The sequence below is a fragment of the Cryptomeria japonica genome, chromosome 10 (genome assembly GCF_030272615.1).
Source record: "Cryptomeria japonica chromosome 10, Sugi_1.0, whole genome shotgun sequence".
Classification (NCBI taxonomy): Eukaryota; Viridiplantae; Streptophyta; class Pinopsida; order Cupressales; family Cupressaceae; genus Cryptomeria; species Cryptomeria japonica.
The window spans coordinates 104,426,170-104,439,622 of record NC_081414.1 but is presented as its reverse complement, the minus strand read 5'-3'; the positions used below and the strand labels follow the sequence as shown (position 1 = coordinate 104,439,622).

The 13,453-nt window shown below is 38.0% G+C and overlaps 1 protein-coding gene across 3 annotated transcripts in view; it reads left to right on the top strand.

Annotated features, from left to right (window-relative positions):
• Positions 1 to 12,638, top strand: part of LOC131072577 (RNA polymerase-associated protein CTR9) — a 42,166-nt gene extending 29,528 nt beyond the window's left edge. Inside the window, exons 2-5 of one of the 3 annotated variants that reach the window (XM_058008765.2) lie at positions 9,225 to 9,856; positions 10,028 to 10,230; positions 11,595 to 12,000; positions 12,118 to 12,638. In XM_058008765.2, coding sequence (XP_057864748.2) covers positions 9,225 to 9,856; positions 10,028 to 10,230; positions 11,595 to 11,965 — 1,206 coding nt within the window. In that variant the 3' untranslated portion in view covers positions 11,966 to 12,000; positions 12,118 to 12,638. Of the gene's footprint in view, positions 1 to 9,224; positions 9,857 to 10,027; positions 10,231 to 11,594; positions 12,001 to 12,091 lie in introns of those variants that run through there. The other 2 variants (XM_058008766.2, XM_058008767.2) reach the window with 2 other exon arrangements.
• Positions 12,639 to 13,453: the final 815 nt, after the last annotated feature.

The following is a 13,453-nucleotide window of genomic DNA, read 5'->3' as shown; positions in this document are numbered from 1 at the left end:
CAGTTAAGATGTCACCCGATTAAGGGATTTACAATAGGGACCTGTTAAAGTCCACCTGGTTAAGGGATTTATGTTGCAGTTGTTAGAAAGAAACAGATGGATGATTTGCTGAATTAGCTACTAATAGCTTGATCAGATCTCAATATGCATCACACTCAATACACACCAGTTGTGTCTTCTCTGCACAACACCAGTTTCCTTCTTACACCTTCGGCTCTTCACTCAGTCGGTCGCCTATCCCTCGACATTGCACTCTACCGATCCTCAAATCTTCAACTCTGCACTATGACATTTTTATGCTCCGGCCTGGGTACCAAGGACCATGTATCATTCTTTTCTATCTGATCAAGTTCTTCTTCCATTGCCTTGATCCAATCTTCATCTTAATGTGCCTCTTTGAATGATTTAGGCTCAAATTCAGAGATCATACATGTGTTTTCTCTGACCTTTCTTCTTGTAAGGATTCTTGCATCCTTGTCTCCTATGAGTTGCTTTGGATCATGATTGAGTTTGACATACCTAGGTATATTCTTAACAGCTTCCTCTTGCTTTTCTTCATCATCCTCATCTTCATCAGCATTCGCATCCACCGGTGTAGGAGCACAATTACTGGTACTAGGCTGATTTGCAACTGGTTCCCAGAAGGTTACTACCAGTTCATCTCCTACTTGCTCACTGCCGGTTTCCTCAGGTTTCCCAGAGTTTTCATCAACCCTAACATTGATGCTTTCAACAATTCTCTGAGTCCTATTGTTGAAACATATGAGAGCTTTGCTCTTAGTGGAATACCTTGGGAATATTCCCTCATCACATTTAGCATCAAACTTGCTCTGATGTTCACTCCTCTTGATATAACATTTACTACCAAACACTTTGAAGTAGCTTACCACTGGTGTCTTGTTGGTCCAGTACTCATAAGGAGTCTCATCCTTTCCTTTCTTGATGAGTACCCGGTTCATTGTGTAGATTGCAATGCTCACCGCTTCTCTCCAAAAGGTGTGAGCAACTTTTCCTTGGATCAGCATAGTTCTAGCCGCTTCAACCACAGTCCGGTTGTTCCTCTCTGCTAAGCCATTCTGTTGTAGAGTCCGGGGGGCAAACAGTTGCCTCTTGATGCCATTCTCTTCACAATATTTGTTGAATTCACCAGAAGTGAATTCCCCTCTATTAGTTCTAAGGCATTTGATTCTTCTACCGCTTTCCTTTTCTACTAGTGCTCTGAAGGCTTTGAACTTTCCAAAAGCTTCAGATTTGTCCTTCAAGAATGTAACCCACATCATTCTTGAGCAATCATCTATAAGAATCATAAAATACCTATCTCCCTACACACTCCTAGTCTTCATAGGACCACACAAACCAATATGCACAAGATCAAGTAAATTGTCAGCAGTGAAAGATTTACCTTTGAAGGTTGAGGAAGACATTTTCCCTAGTTGACACTCTCTGCACAAAGGATTTTCCAGTTTGCTCAGCACAAGTAATCCTCTAACTGCCTTGGTCTTACTGGCCTTCACAATGTTATCAAAGTTTACATGGTAGAGTCTCCTATGCCATATCTAGCTATCATCAAACTTAGCCATAAGACATGTACTTATATTTGCATTCAGCTGAAATAAGTTACCTTTGGTCTGCATACCGGTGGCCATCAATTCACCATTCTTTCCTTTGATTTTGCAGACTCCATTTTTGAATTCCAGAGTGAGTCCACCGTCATTCAGCTGGGCAACACTCAATAGATTGTGTCTGAGACCTTCCACCCAATACACATTGTCAGCACTGCTCTTTCCATTTAGAGAGATGGACCCTCTGCCTTTGACCATACATGGTGCGTCATTACCAAAACGAACCACACCACCATCATACTCTTCCAGGGATATAAACTTGCTCCGGTCACCAATCATATGGTGAGAGCAACCACTGTCAATAATCCACTCATTGGAATTATCAAAGCAGGAGACAAGAGCCTTCTTGTCTAACACATCCTCCTTGACTGCAACAAACACAATATCTTCATTTTCTTCATCTTCTGATTCCTCATCTGTGACACCTTCATCAACTGCTACAAAATAGTTTCTCCGGCTTCCTCCTTTGAATTTCTTGAACCTTTCCGGTTTGTCCTTGCTATCACCATTAGGACAGTTTATAGCGATGTGTCCTATTCGGTTACAAGAGAAGCATTTCAAAGGAAGCTTACCTCTGTATTTGCTAGTTCCCTTAGGAAGTCTCTTGGCAAGAAGAGCTTCAAATTATATCAGAATCTCCTCATCATCCGTTTCTCTGCTCTGTCTTGGTTGACTGCTGGTGCTTACTTCTTTTCCTTTTCTGGATGGTGCAGCAGATGCTCTAAAAGATGATTCGGTCTTTTGAACACTACCATCAAAACTATTTAGCTCATAGGCTGTCAACTTTGCAATGATGGAGTCTAGGGATACCTTAGTCTTGTCTATTTATCTCAACTCCTGAATAGCAGCAACCCTTATTGCATAGACCGGTAATAAGAATCTCAAAACTTTGTTGACAACAGTGGAATCTTCCATTTTACCACCTGCACTTTTGATATCTCCAACAACGGTTTTGATTCGTATTCCATATTGTTGAATGGTCTCACCTTCAACCATCCGCATGTCTTCAAACTTCCCTCTAAGGCTTTCTTCCTTAGCTTGTTTTACATGTTCATCACCTCCATAGATATTCTCAAGAGTATCCCATACTTCTTTGGGATTGTCTTTATCCTGGACATCAATAAACTCAATGTCAGATAAGCTACTGATTAGGGCTTCCATGATTTGCCCATTCTCCTGAATCTCTCTCTTTTGGTCATCGGTGAGAGTACCAGTAGGGATAACATAAACGTTCTCAACATAGCTCCAATGTTGAGCACCCATGCTTCTGATGTATATCTTCATTCTGTCCTTCCATATTTTAAAGTTATCTCTATTGAACTTTGGACCTTCCCTCTTCATCATTACAATAGGATCTTTCCCTCAAGCGGTTAAGCTTACAACTCAGAGGACCTGGAGGACGTGCTGATACCAATTGATAACTCAATGATGAAAAGTGAGTACCAAACCGGTGAATCAGTACAGGCACAAAACAAAAAAAAACTTCTCCTGAACCGGTTTGATTGCAGACTATAAACTACTGGCAATCCCTAACACCGGTCCAAACCAAACTACTACCGGTTAAACACAGTGCAATTGTGAAAGACATGAACCGGTCAATCTTCTTAGCTTTCCACACAACCTACTTCCTCATTTCCACTTTGTCCTTATGCATAAACAGATAATCTATCATCAGAGACACAATAATTTACTAGCATAACATGATTCACCGCTTGACAGAAAATAACAAAGCATCACATGAAAGAGGCATCACACATGACACACACATTTTTCACGTGGAAACCCAACTGGGAAAAACCACGGTGGGGATGAATACCCACAAGCTGTTTTTGAACTCTTTAGAAGTCTGCTCTATTAGAAGCCTAGTCTTGTTAAAGACTGTTACAACAAGTTCTGTTAGGAACCGATCCTGTTGGGGATCACCCGGTTAAGGGATGGCTAGAATACCTGGTTAAGGGTCAAACCCTGTTAGAGGTTACCTTGTCAGAGGATTTTATGAACTCAATGGCTTTGAGTCACCCTGTTAAGGATTTACAGCAAGCTGGTTAAAGCTACTCGGTTAAGGGATTTTCCAATTGTTGAAGTAGTTAAAGATCAACAGGTATTACAATGATCTGGTAATAGTGTTGGTATTTTGGTATGGTTTTGTCATTGATGTCAACACCTGCTAAATACACCTACTTTGGAGATCCAACAACATTCACCAGCAAACAGTAAACTGTGCAAACAATTACCGGTATATGGTTAATCGGCAGGATATAATGTTAACCGGTACCTGCACACTTGGTAATGTCGAAGACATCATGTGGACACTTTACTTTGAAGTAATAATCATTGGTATATTCTTATTTGCATATTTGCTTTTACCGGCAAATAGGTCCAGGTTATCTAGGGTTACACCGGCAGGCTTATCTTTTCCAGATCAGCATGGCACGCTATGGAGATGATTTATTATTGTTGTAAATGCATTAAGCCGACATGTTCAATCGGTTATTGCATCGGATATTGTATTGTTTGTAAAATGTTTTTATTGTAATATCTTGTAGAGCCGACCTACTAAAATTGGTCTCAGGGTATGGTATAAATGTAAGATCTTATTTGTAAGATCAAGTGTGGAATGCGAAAAAGATTCAAGGAAGGTATATGTGAGATCAAGCAGGGATATACACGAAGACATCATTTGAAGGTGAAGTTAGGCTTTTGTAGAAGCATATCAGCATTACACCGGTACTGAATCCATCATATGAAGATGCTATTTTGTGCAGTACATTCTCATTGGATTTAACCATCCAACTGTAGTCAGTGTGACTCCCATTTGTGATTGAGTAGTGAGCTCTAGGCTGTTGGCCTTTCTGCACGTGCAGACCCCTCTTTGTACACTTACTATCTGCAGTAGTATCATCTGATTGTGGGTAAGGTTTCCCACCGTGGTTTTTCCCCTTACAGGGTTTCCACGTACAAATATTGGTGTCATGTGTTGTGGATGACTTTGTGCTTATGTTTCATGCATTAATTCTTACCGGTATTGCAACTTTCTGTTAACACTGTTTACCGGCATACTTAACTGTCTTACCGGTATTAAGCATTAAGTTGGTTAATAAGTTTTTGATTTGAATTTATTTGACAACTGATTCACCCCCCCCTCTCAATTGTCTCCGGGACCTACAAATAGCACTCAATGCCAATGTAGATCCGCTTTAGTTCCTTCCTTTTGCACACACACTAGGCAGATATCAATCCTCTTATCTAGTCTGGCAAGAATCACGTATCTCTACACTTAGATACACACACAATATTTGCCAACAACCTCAACATGAAACACAACATCGACCTTATAGAACATAGATAGGTCGGCAACATAAACCCTAAACCCTAAACACTTAGGTTAAGCAATTGATCGGTTCAATCCTGACCATTGAGCACTTTGCATTTGAATACAACGGTCTTGAACAGATCTCAAGACATTCTCCCACGTTTGTTCTTCACCGCTTCATGGAGGCGATAACCCATCACGCATTCTCCACCGTTTGCAAAGACTTTGCACATTCCCGAGGTAGATAGAATCAATCTTCTTCATGCAAGATCCTTCACGTGCACGAGACTGACGTGGCAACATGATTTGATCTCCATTACAATGCTCACTCATCACACAATGTCATCGGGCTTGGAACACTTCAACCAGAAACCCTGAAGCTAAGACTACCAACCGGTAGTCCTACCACATTCCATGTACCGGTTCTCGTTCCGACATACCGGTTCCGGTTCACAACATCATACCGGTTCACTTGGACAAGCATACCGCTTCACTTATTGCACATATACCGGTTTACACCACCATACCGGTTCTCTTTGCCAGTTGCTTAACTTCAATATACCGGTTCACTTCTTAGCATATTGACATCAATGACAACATACAATATCATCATGTCATCATACTCTTGCACATATGCCAACAACATCACACTCAATACACACTGGTTGTGTCTTCTCTGCACAACACCAGTTTCCTTCTTACACCTTCGGCTCTTCACTCAGTCGGTCACCTATCCCTCGGCACTGCACTCTACCGATCCTCAGACCTTCAGCTCTGCACTATGTCGGTCCCCTGACCTTCGGCTTTGCACTCTGCCGGTCCTCTGACCTTCGGCTCTGCACTCTGCCGGTTCACTATCTCTCGACTCTGCACTTAGTTGATCTACCTCAAACACACTGTACTGTGCTAATACCTTTTAGCACTTCGTCTCTCTCTAATCTTCACTTTGGATCGCCTTCAACAAATTCTCCTTGTTGCAAGTTTCATGATCAAAACTTTCTAAATGAACTTCAAGAACACTTTATACATTTTTTGCCGACACCTTCAGGCATTCCCTCAATCAAACCAATCATGGATTTCGGAAGATTTCAAATTCAAAATCTCCCACTCTTTCTCTGCGCGCCTTACAGCAATTTTGCCAAGTGTTCAACCAATTTTGCCACCGCATCTCCCAAAGATAGAAACTTCTGAGTCGTGTTTAGCCAAAAAAGTGCGAACTAGAAAATCCGCATGTAATCATTCTTGACTGCATGATAACTGAAAGTTGACCTTACCAACATATGATTTGGCATAGACACAAGCTCACCAACTCATCCTTTGCCACTGCAACTGAATAACTGATCACCGCTCCAAGATTTATGGTGATCACCTGTCTTCCTTCTGTCATACGGGTGTATCGGTATGCCACTGCACTTCTATATTACGGGTTCGTCCTTTGATTGCCGGTTTGTTGTGCTAGCACCAAGTCTTTTCCCCTGATTACCAATGAGTTACCGGTTTGTTTAAACAAACAAGTTTTCTTGCCTGAGTTACCTTTTGTGACTTCACTATCATCAAAGTGACCGATCTTCCTGAATGATAGACCGGTTGGCTTAGTTTATCTTTCCTTGAGCTGATTGAACCTTTAATCATTCAATACCAATGTCGTTTCCATGTATTGTAAGTCATCACTTTTGCTTATTGAAAAGCAACACCACTCTACCTATGCCACTTCACCGGTTAGTGTCTTCACCAGTAAGTGTTGGACATCAATGACAAACTTTAGCACATATACCGGTTCTCTAGATTGACCGGTTTTGTCAATGCCAACAATCCAACAGACTGAATTCTTTAACTACCACTCTAACTATTCATTTGCTATTTTAGGTTTCCAGTTCTTCCGCTATTGAGAGGAATTGGTCTACTTGTAGCTTTATCCACTCCCTTAAGAGGAATTGGCTTGCCTCTAGAAGCTTGTGGTTGTACATAATGCATTGCATCTCATTAACTGTAACACACTTTTATACGAGGTGTGCTTAGCAGCATGGTGAGATGTAGATCTAGAGAAGCCAACACAGATTGATGAGGATACTACAATCACAGGCAAGGCTGGTTGGTGTTAGTTTGGAGGAGCTTGACCATGTGGATTCTATCAATTCTAGTGATGAGGAGTTTGGGGATCGTTAGAGGCTCCACTTCACTCCATTTTGTTATTTTGAACATTTGTAATCATCATTGTACTCAGTGCAATCATCAAGAAATCTTGAATATAATATAAGTTTTTTATTCTAATTGTTCATTGTTATATTCAAATTGTTAATGTTCACTTCAAACTTCAAAGTCTAGTAATTTTGAAGTTTTACCAATTTGTCGAAGTTTCATTTGTAATTCTTATAGATCTTTTTATAACTATTTTTTAAAGTATTATATGTATATCAGCGCCAACCCCCACTGCTGCTCTACTACTGTCCCTAAATTTAGGCCTTTGGTCCCCCATCCTCGAAACCCATCCCCCATGCTGCCGCCCCCACCCCCACACACACATTAGGAAACTCTGCGGAACTATGCTGCAGACCCATGCCATCTTTAATGGAGTTTCAGGCATTTGTTTTCTAAAGATTGAGTGAGGCTCCCATGTGCAGATTCATTTAAAGAGTTTGGAGCACAATACACAGCCCCATACAATGTATTTGACCAGAGACTTGAATCTAGTCAGTTCTAAACAATTTATAATGTTTTTCTTTGGCTTTGATTATTTATTATTAGCTAAATGTTGAGAATATTTCTTTCTAATAAACAAAATACTTCATTTATCCCAAGTATTTATGAGATTATATATGCAATTTCACTTTGGAAGTGTGATTGAAATGCCTACTAAAAATTGGTTCATTTGGGGTATGTGACAAAATTTTGGACTTTTGACACTTGGAGCAAGCAATGCAACCAAACAAAACAGGATATCGTGCACTGACATCTTTCCCAGTCCATAAAGGCCGCATAGTCTTTAGCATAAATGCAACCAAAATAAATGTTTGATAGACTTATTTTCTCCACAGGCCCAGAGAAAGCACAATTTTCACCAGTAGCCAACTTATTAAGAAGGAGAAGCCCTCTAAAGAAAGCATACTGAGAGACTTAAACAGTACATCTTTTAGATTTTTTGGGGCTTTTTCTTAATGGAAAAGCTTAAAAGATATGGTCCCATGGAGGGGGGCTACCAAAAATTTCTCAGCAGGTGCTGTTAAGTATTTTTAGGCGCCTTTGACAATCAGGGGATCTCATAGATTTTATAGCTCAGCAGGCAATGTTAAAAAAAAATAGTTTAGAATTTTAGGAAGTTGGTGGTCACATGGATTTTCTAGCAGCAGCTAATGCTGAAAAGCCGTACATACCTTCTAATGACATCATGTGGCGAAAAAAGGGACCTATGTTGGAGAAATTTTTAATTCCTACATAAACGCAATTGCGAGGAATCTAAGAACTAAAAAGAGATAAAAATTCAATTCATCCTATGGCAATTCTTTCCTCATTTTGTGGAACCTCCTGTGCCATAAAAAAAATCATGAAGCTTCCTGCATGAGACTTTTGAAGCTCCCAGCATGGGACCACTTATGTAAAAGCTCACCCATAGTGCATTGTGAATGTTGGATAGATGTTACCCTAACTTCTCAGCGCAGGGCCCCAGATTATTCTCTAGTACCTTCGAACATGTTCTTCCATTACTGAGTTCCATGTTCTGTATGAACTTTTGTACTTTTCTACACTTTCTTTTATAATTAGAGTTGGCTTAGCGCTACTCTACTGTCCCTAGTCTTGTTTGGGTAATTTGTGGACATCAATGTATATTGTAGCCTTTTCTCTTATTTTTCTTCTTGTTCCTAACAATTTTAAGTTTCTCCTTTTTCACTTCTTTGTCTTAGTGGAATCTGTTTTTTATCCTTATTCTCACTCAGCTTTCTCGATTTCTGAAACCTGTGCCATTTGTCTCTGTTCAAAATTTTTTCTTCCACATCATTCTTTTCATTTGTTAGACAGTTGCTCCATTTGAAAACATAGACAATAGTTACAAGTTTGAAATCCAATTTATCTGCTGAACACATAAAGGACTGTGTACACCTCAGAAGTTATATGGGCTTGCCCAGTCATAGTTGCTGGGCTACTATTCTTTTCAATGCTTCTTTTTTAATCTTGCAATGTTCTTTAATCTTGTGTATTGATTGAAGAGTTTTTATGCACATTTTACGCTTTATGGTTATCGAGGAAGAGCTTTGCATAAAATTAATGATTCTGAGTTTAATGTTACTATACAGGGAGTGGACACAATTGTGCGGGAATCAAGGAAAGCTGTAATCCGTGAACTGATAAAGCTTCAAGTAACTGTAGATGCCATTATTGTGGAAAAGACCCTGGAAAGTGAACCACCTACTAAAAAAGCCGAAGAATCTGTACTTTCAAACAAAGAAAGTTCCCCTGAAGTACAACGTGTACTTATAGACATTCAAGCTTCGGAGTCCAATGCTGCCTCTTCATCCAATACAGACTTAACTTCTTTGGAAACTGAGCTAGCAAAGAAAGTCATACTCAGTGAGAAAGATCCTGAAAATAATAAGGATTTTTCTGTTGTAAAAAAAATGGAACCTTCACAGCAAATGAAAAATCCAAAAGAAAAAGAAAAAATGGCTTCACTCAATGAAACTATGGATTCCTCTGGGACTGCAAATGGGTCCTCTAAACCTTTAAAAGATTCTTCTGGAACTTTAGAAGATTCTTCTTTGGAACCTGTTGAAGATTCTTCAGAGGCTGAAACCTTTTCAAGCGGTGGAGATGTAAATGATAATGATGATGTTTCTATTGTTGACCAAGAGCAGATAAGTTCAGATATGCCTCAGTTAGAGACTAGTGAATCTGGGGCAATGGAAGAGGATTTCGGATCTGCCAGCAGGTTGAGAAAGCTTCAAGGAAGCATAATTCTTAACCTATTTTTCCGATTCGCTTAAGATTTTATATGTTTTATACAAAATCCTTTGCAATTCTTGGTATTTTTCAAGAAATTCAGATTAATCTAAAAATAAGTTGGCATATAATTCCCACTATAATTTTTACTTACGTACAGGAATGCCATACTTCAAGAGGCCTTTGAAATGTTGGATCAGATCAAATCCCAGATTTCTGAAGGCCAAGCGCAGAAATATAATGAAGCACCTCTGCAAGCAAATGATGCTGCCAACATTGTTCAAAAGAATGAAGAGAAACTGAAAAAGGTTATTAGCGAGCACAGTATTCAAAGTACGGAAAGCTCTGAGGGACTCCATAAAGGTGAGAATGTTTTTAATGAACTGGTTGTTATAAGCTAGGGTTGAACTGGTTGTTACAAGCTAGGGTTGCCGTTGCACCAAAAGATCGACCTGCCAATGTCCGATACAACCACTAGACTTATAGAATCCACAGGAGGCTGTTAAATCATGTCGCGAATCCCCGCGAGGGATGCTGGCCCACTGTCAACAATCCCCCTCCCAGCGTCACTCGCCACGGCCTACGTGATTCGAACTTGTGACCAAGCTCTGATACCACTTGTTACAAGCTAGGGTTGCCGTTGCACCAAAAGATCGACCTGTCAATACCCGATACAACCACTAGACTTATAGAATCCACAAAAGGCTGTTAAACCATGTCGAGAATCCCCACGAGGGACGCTGGCCCACTGCCAACATTGGTTGACTTTTATTTTTATTATTGGCACATGTCTGAAATTAGATTCCTTAATTAGCTTTTTGTTTAATAAATTTCATAGTTGTAAATACAATAGTCTATAATAAACATTGAAAAGTTAGTTGAATTACCAAAGATTTTGCTATCAAGTCCTGTATTTATCCTTGGCATATATATTTTTACATCAGATTTTTTTTATATATAGTTTATTTAAGAGTATATGTTAAAACTTGTTTTAATATTATAAAAGGAATTTTTAAAATCAAGACCAGTTGTCTGTGCATTCAAGAAAAAGATGTTAAAGTTTAGAAGCCTTTAAACTCAATCCATCTGGTTTTGTATTACACATATTTTTAAAGATGCTCTTCCATGGAAGGCCTTGGGCTCCTAGTTCACATCTGCAGACAATTCTATGGAATTGAAAAGAGGCCAGCAGGATTAATGAATCCTTATAAAATAGAAGCCCTACATGTAACTACAAAATTTAATTTGGTTTTAGGTAGGGTGTTAGAAGGTTTCGCTTATAGGGACATTTATATTTATGTGACAGCTTGAATGACATCTCTTTTGAATTATAGAAAAAATATGGAGAGGGCTGAAGTTTCTCCGCCAGCTTAGAGATTTTTTTTTTTCGTCTATGTAATAGTTTGCCTAACATTTTTTCTTTTTTAAACTATAATTTTGTTTTTTTTAAACTATAATTTTTCTGAAACATCTATTTGTATATAATTTATATAATTTCTCATCTAAAATTCTTCACCTCCACTTAACCAAAAAAGTTAAACCATCTATAGAGCCCTTCCTCTGGAAAAACCTCCAGTTTCTCTCAGCAACACCTGTCCCCGGCCATGGAACCATACTCTAAATGACCCACTTGTATTTCTTATTCTGTTCAGTTCTAAATGCTGGCCAACCATTCTCTACTCTTTTAGATAAAGTTCCCTTTCCTCTTAACAATTTCCGTAAAACAGGTGAAGATACCTCCAACCAAGGGAAATCATCACAGCAAGATGAAATATCTGAAGCAAAGATTTCAGTACAAGCCAATAATTCAGAAGAGGCTGCTTGTGTCAAAAAGAGGGGAGGGACTAATAAAGATATGAAATCATTTTCGCAGAGACAGAAGGACGATGATAATGAGTCTAAAGGTCAAAGCACCATCATAGCTGTGGAAAATGCACTTGAAGAAAACAAGAAATTGAATAAGGTGATTGAGGATCTGCACCAGAGAAACCAAATGCAAAGTGAAATAATTGGTCATGTAAGTAACAAGCTTGAGCAGTTGGAGAAGCGAATTTTGCAGTTGAACAACAAGTCTATGGGCAAAAGAAAAAGGACCTGAGCAATTCAAACATTTGTGAAGAAGATATATAGGAGGTATCATTTGAATGGTTACAAATTACAACTATAATGATTTTATTAGGTTATCTTTGCTTATTGATTTATGTTTTTTTATTTGTTTATTTAGCTGATATTCAATCAACTTCCAAGCAGCATGCAGAAATTCGACCACCGAGCAACTCCAAAAACAAGAAAATTTATTGTTTTGATCTAGAGTGGATTTTTAAGCACATTTTAGTGTCATAGTTGCTGTAAAGTTATTGTATTGTTCATAAATGTATCTTTTGCTTCGGACTTTGGCTACATGTTTCAGCAGAACAACAATAAACGAATTCGAAAGAAAGTGATCCCGTTGTCCCTGAAGGGCCCTCTTTGAAGCCCATCAAATAGGGAATATTTGAATAAAAGCTTTTTCCTTTTTAATAAGAATGGAAAGTATATGGTATTTTAGATTTTTCTATACTACCACTTACAGTTTGCACGAATGAATTCATTTTTATATATTACACAAAAAACTCTTATTTACACCCAGAGATGCAAAGATGGAGGTTCTACTACAAACCAAAAGAACAGGAACATTAAAGTGCAGGAAATCTTTATTGATATACTTCAGCTTGTTAGAGTTTGCCTGTAATATTAAAAGATAGCAACGGAAAGTCTCGTAAATGAAATGAAAGCACGGACATTATATTTGAGCATTCATGTTATACTTGATTTTGTTTTTCAAATGATTCTTCTCGCAAGGCTATGCTTAGAATTTCATGTCTTCGAGACTTAACTAATTCATCCAATTGAAATTGATTAACTAATTTCATGTCATATTTGGTGTTTATTTTTCATCATTGATTATATAATAATAAATAAAAAAGGAAAGAAATCAGACATTCATGTAAAAATAAATATGATTTCCTTTATAATTTATCATTTGAGTAGATAAAAAGTAGCTACAGAAGTAAAGGTAATTGGATATGTCTAATTTTTTTTTCCGGAAATTCATATTATTTATAATGAAATTATCTATTGTAGATGCTAAAATAAAGCTTTGCAAGAGAGAGAAATCCTAAATGGGAACAGTGTGAAAGTGCAGCCAACAAGAAGTTGCAACAGACGATAAAAATGCAGGCAAAAGCACAGCAGAACACAACCCAATAACATCGTCACAGATAATGTGGCAATGTCTAATTATTTATTATTTATTAAGTATTACAATACAATGTGTATAAAATAATGGGTTTATAAGAATTTAGATTTGGTCGATTGTACAGTTTATAAGGGTGTAAAAAATATATAATGATTATATTTAATAAATTTGCTATTAAATCGACTATTAAGGCTAGTTATATAATTGATTTGATGCAATTTTTTTTTTAATATTAACACACCATCAATAAGTCAAACAACATTATTTTAAATAAAAAAAGAAAAGCTGGGTATTCGTGTTTTTTCTATAGAATAGTTTAATGGTTTATAGAAGTTTTGAAATCAATTA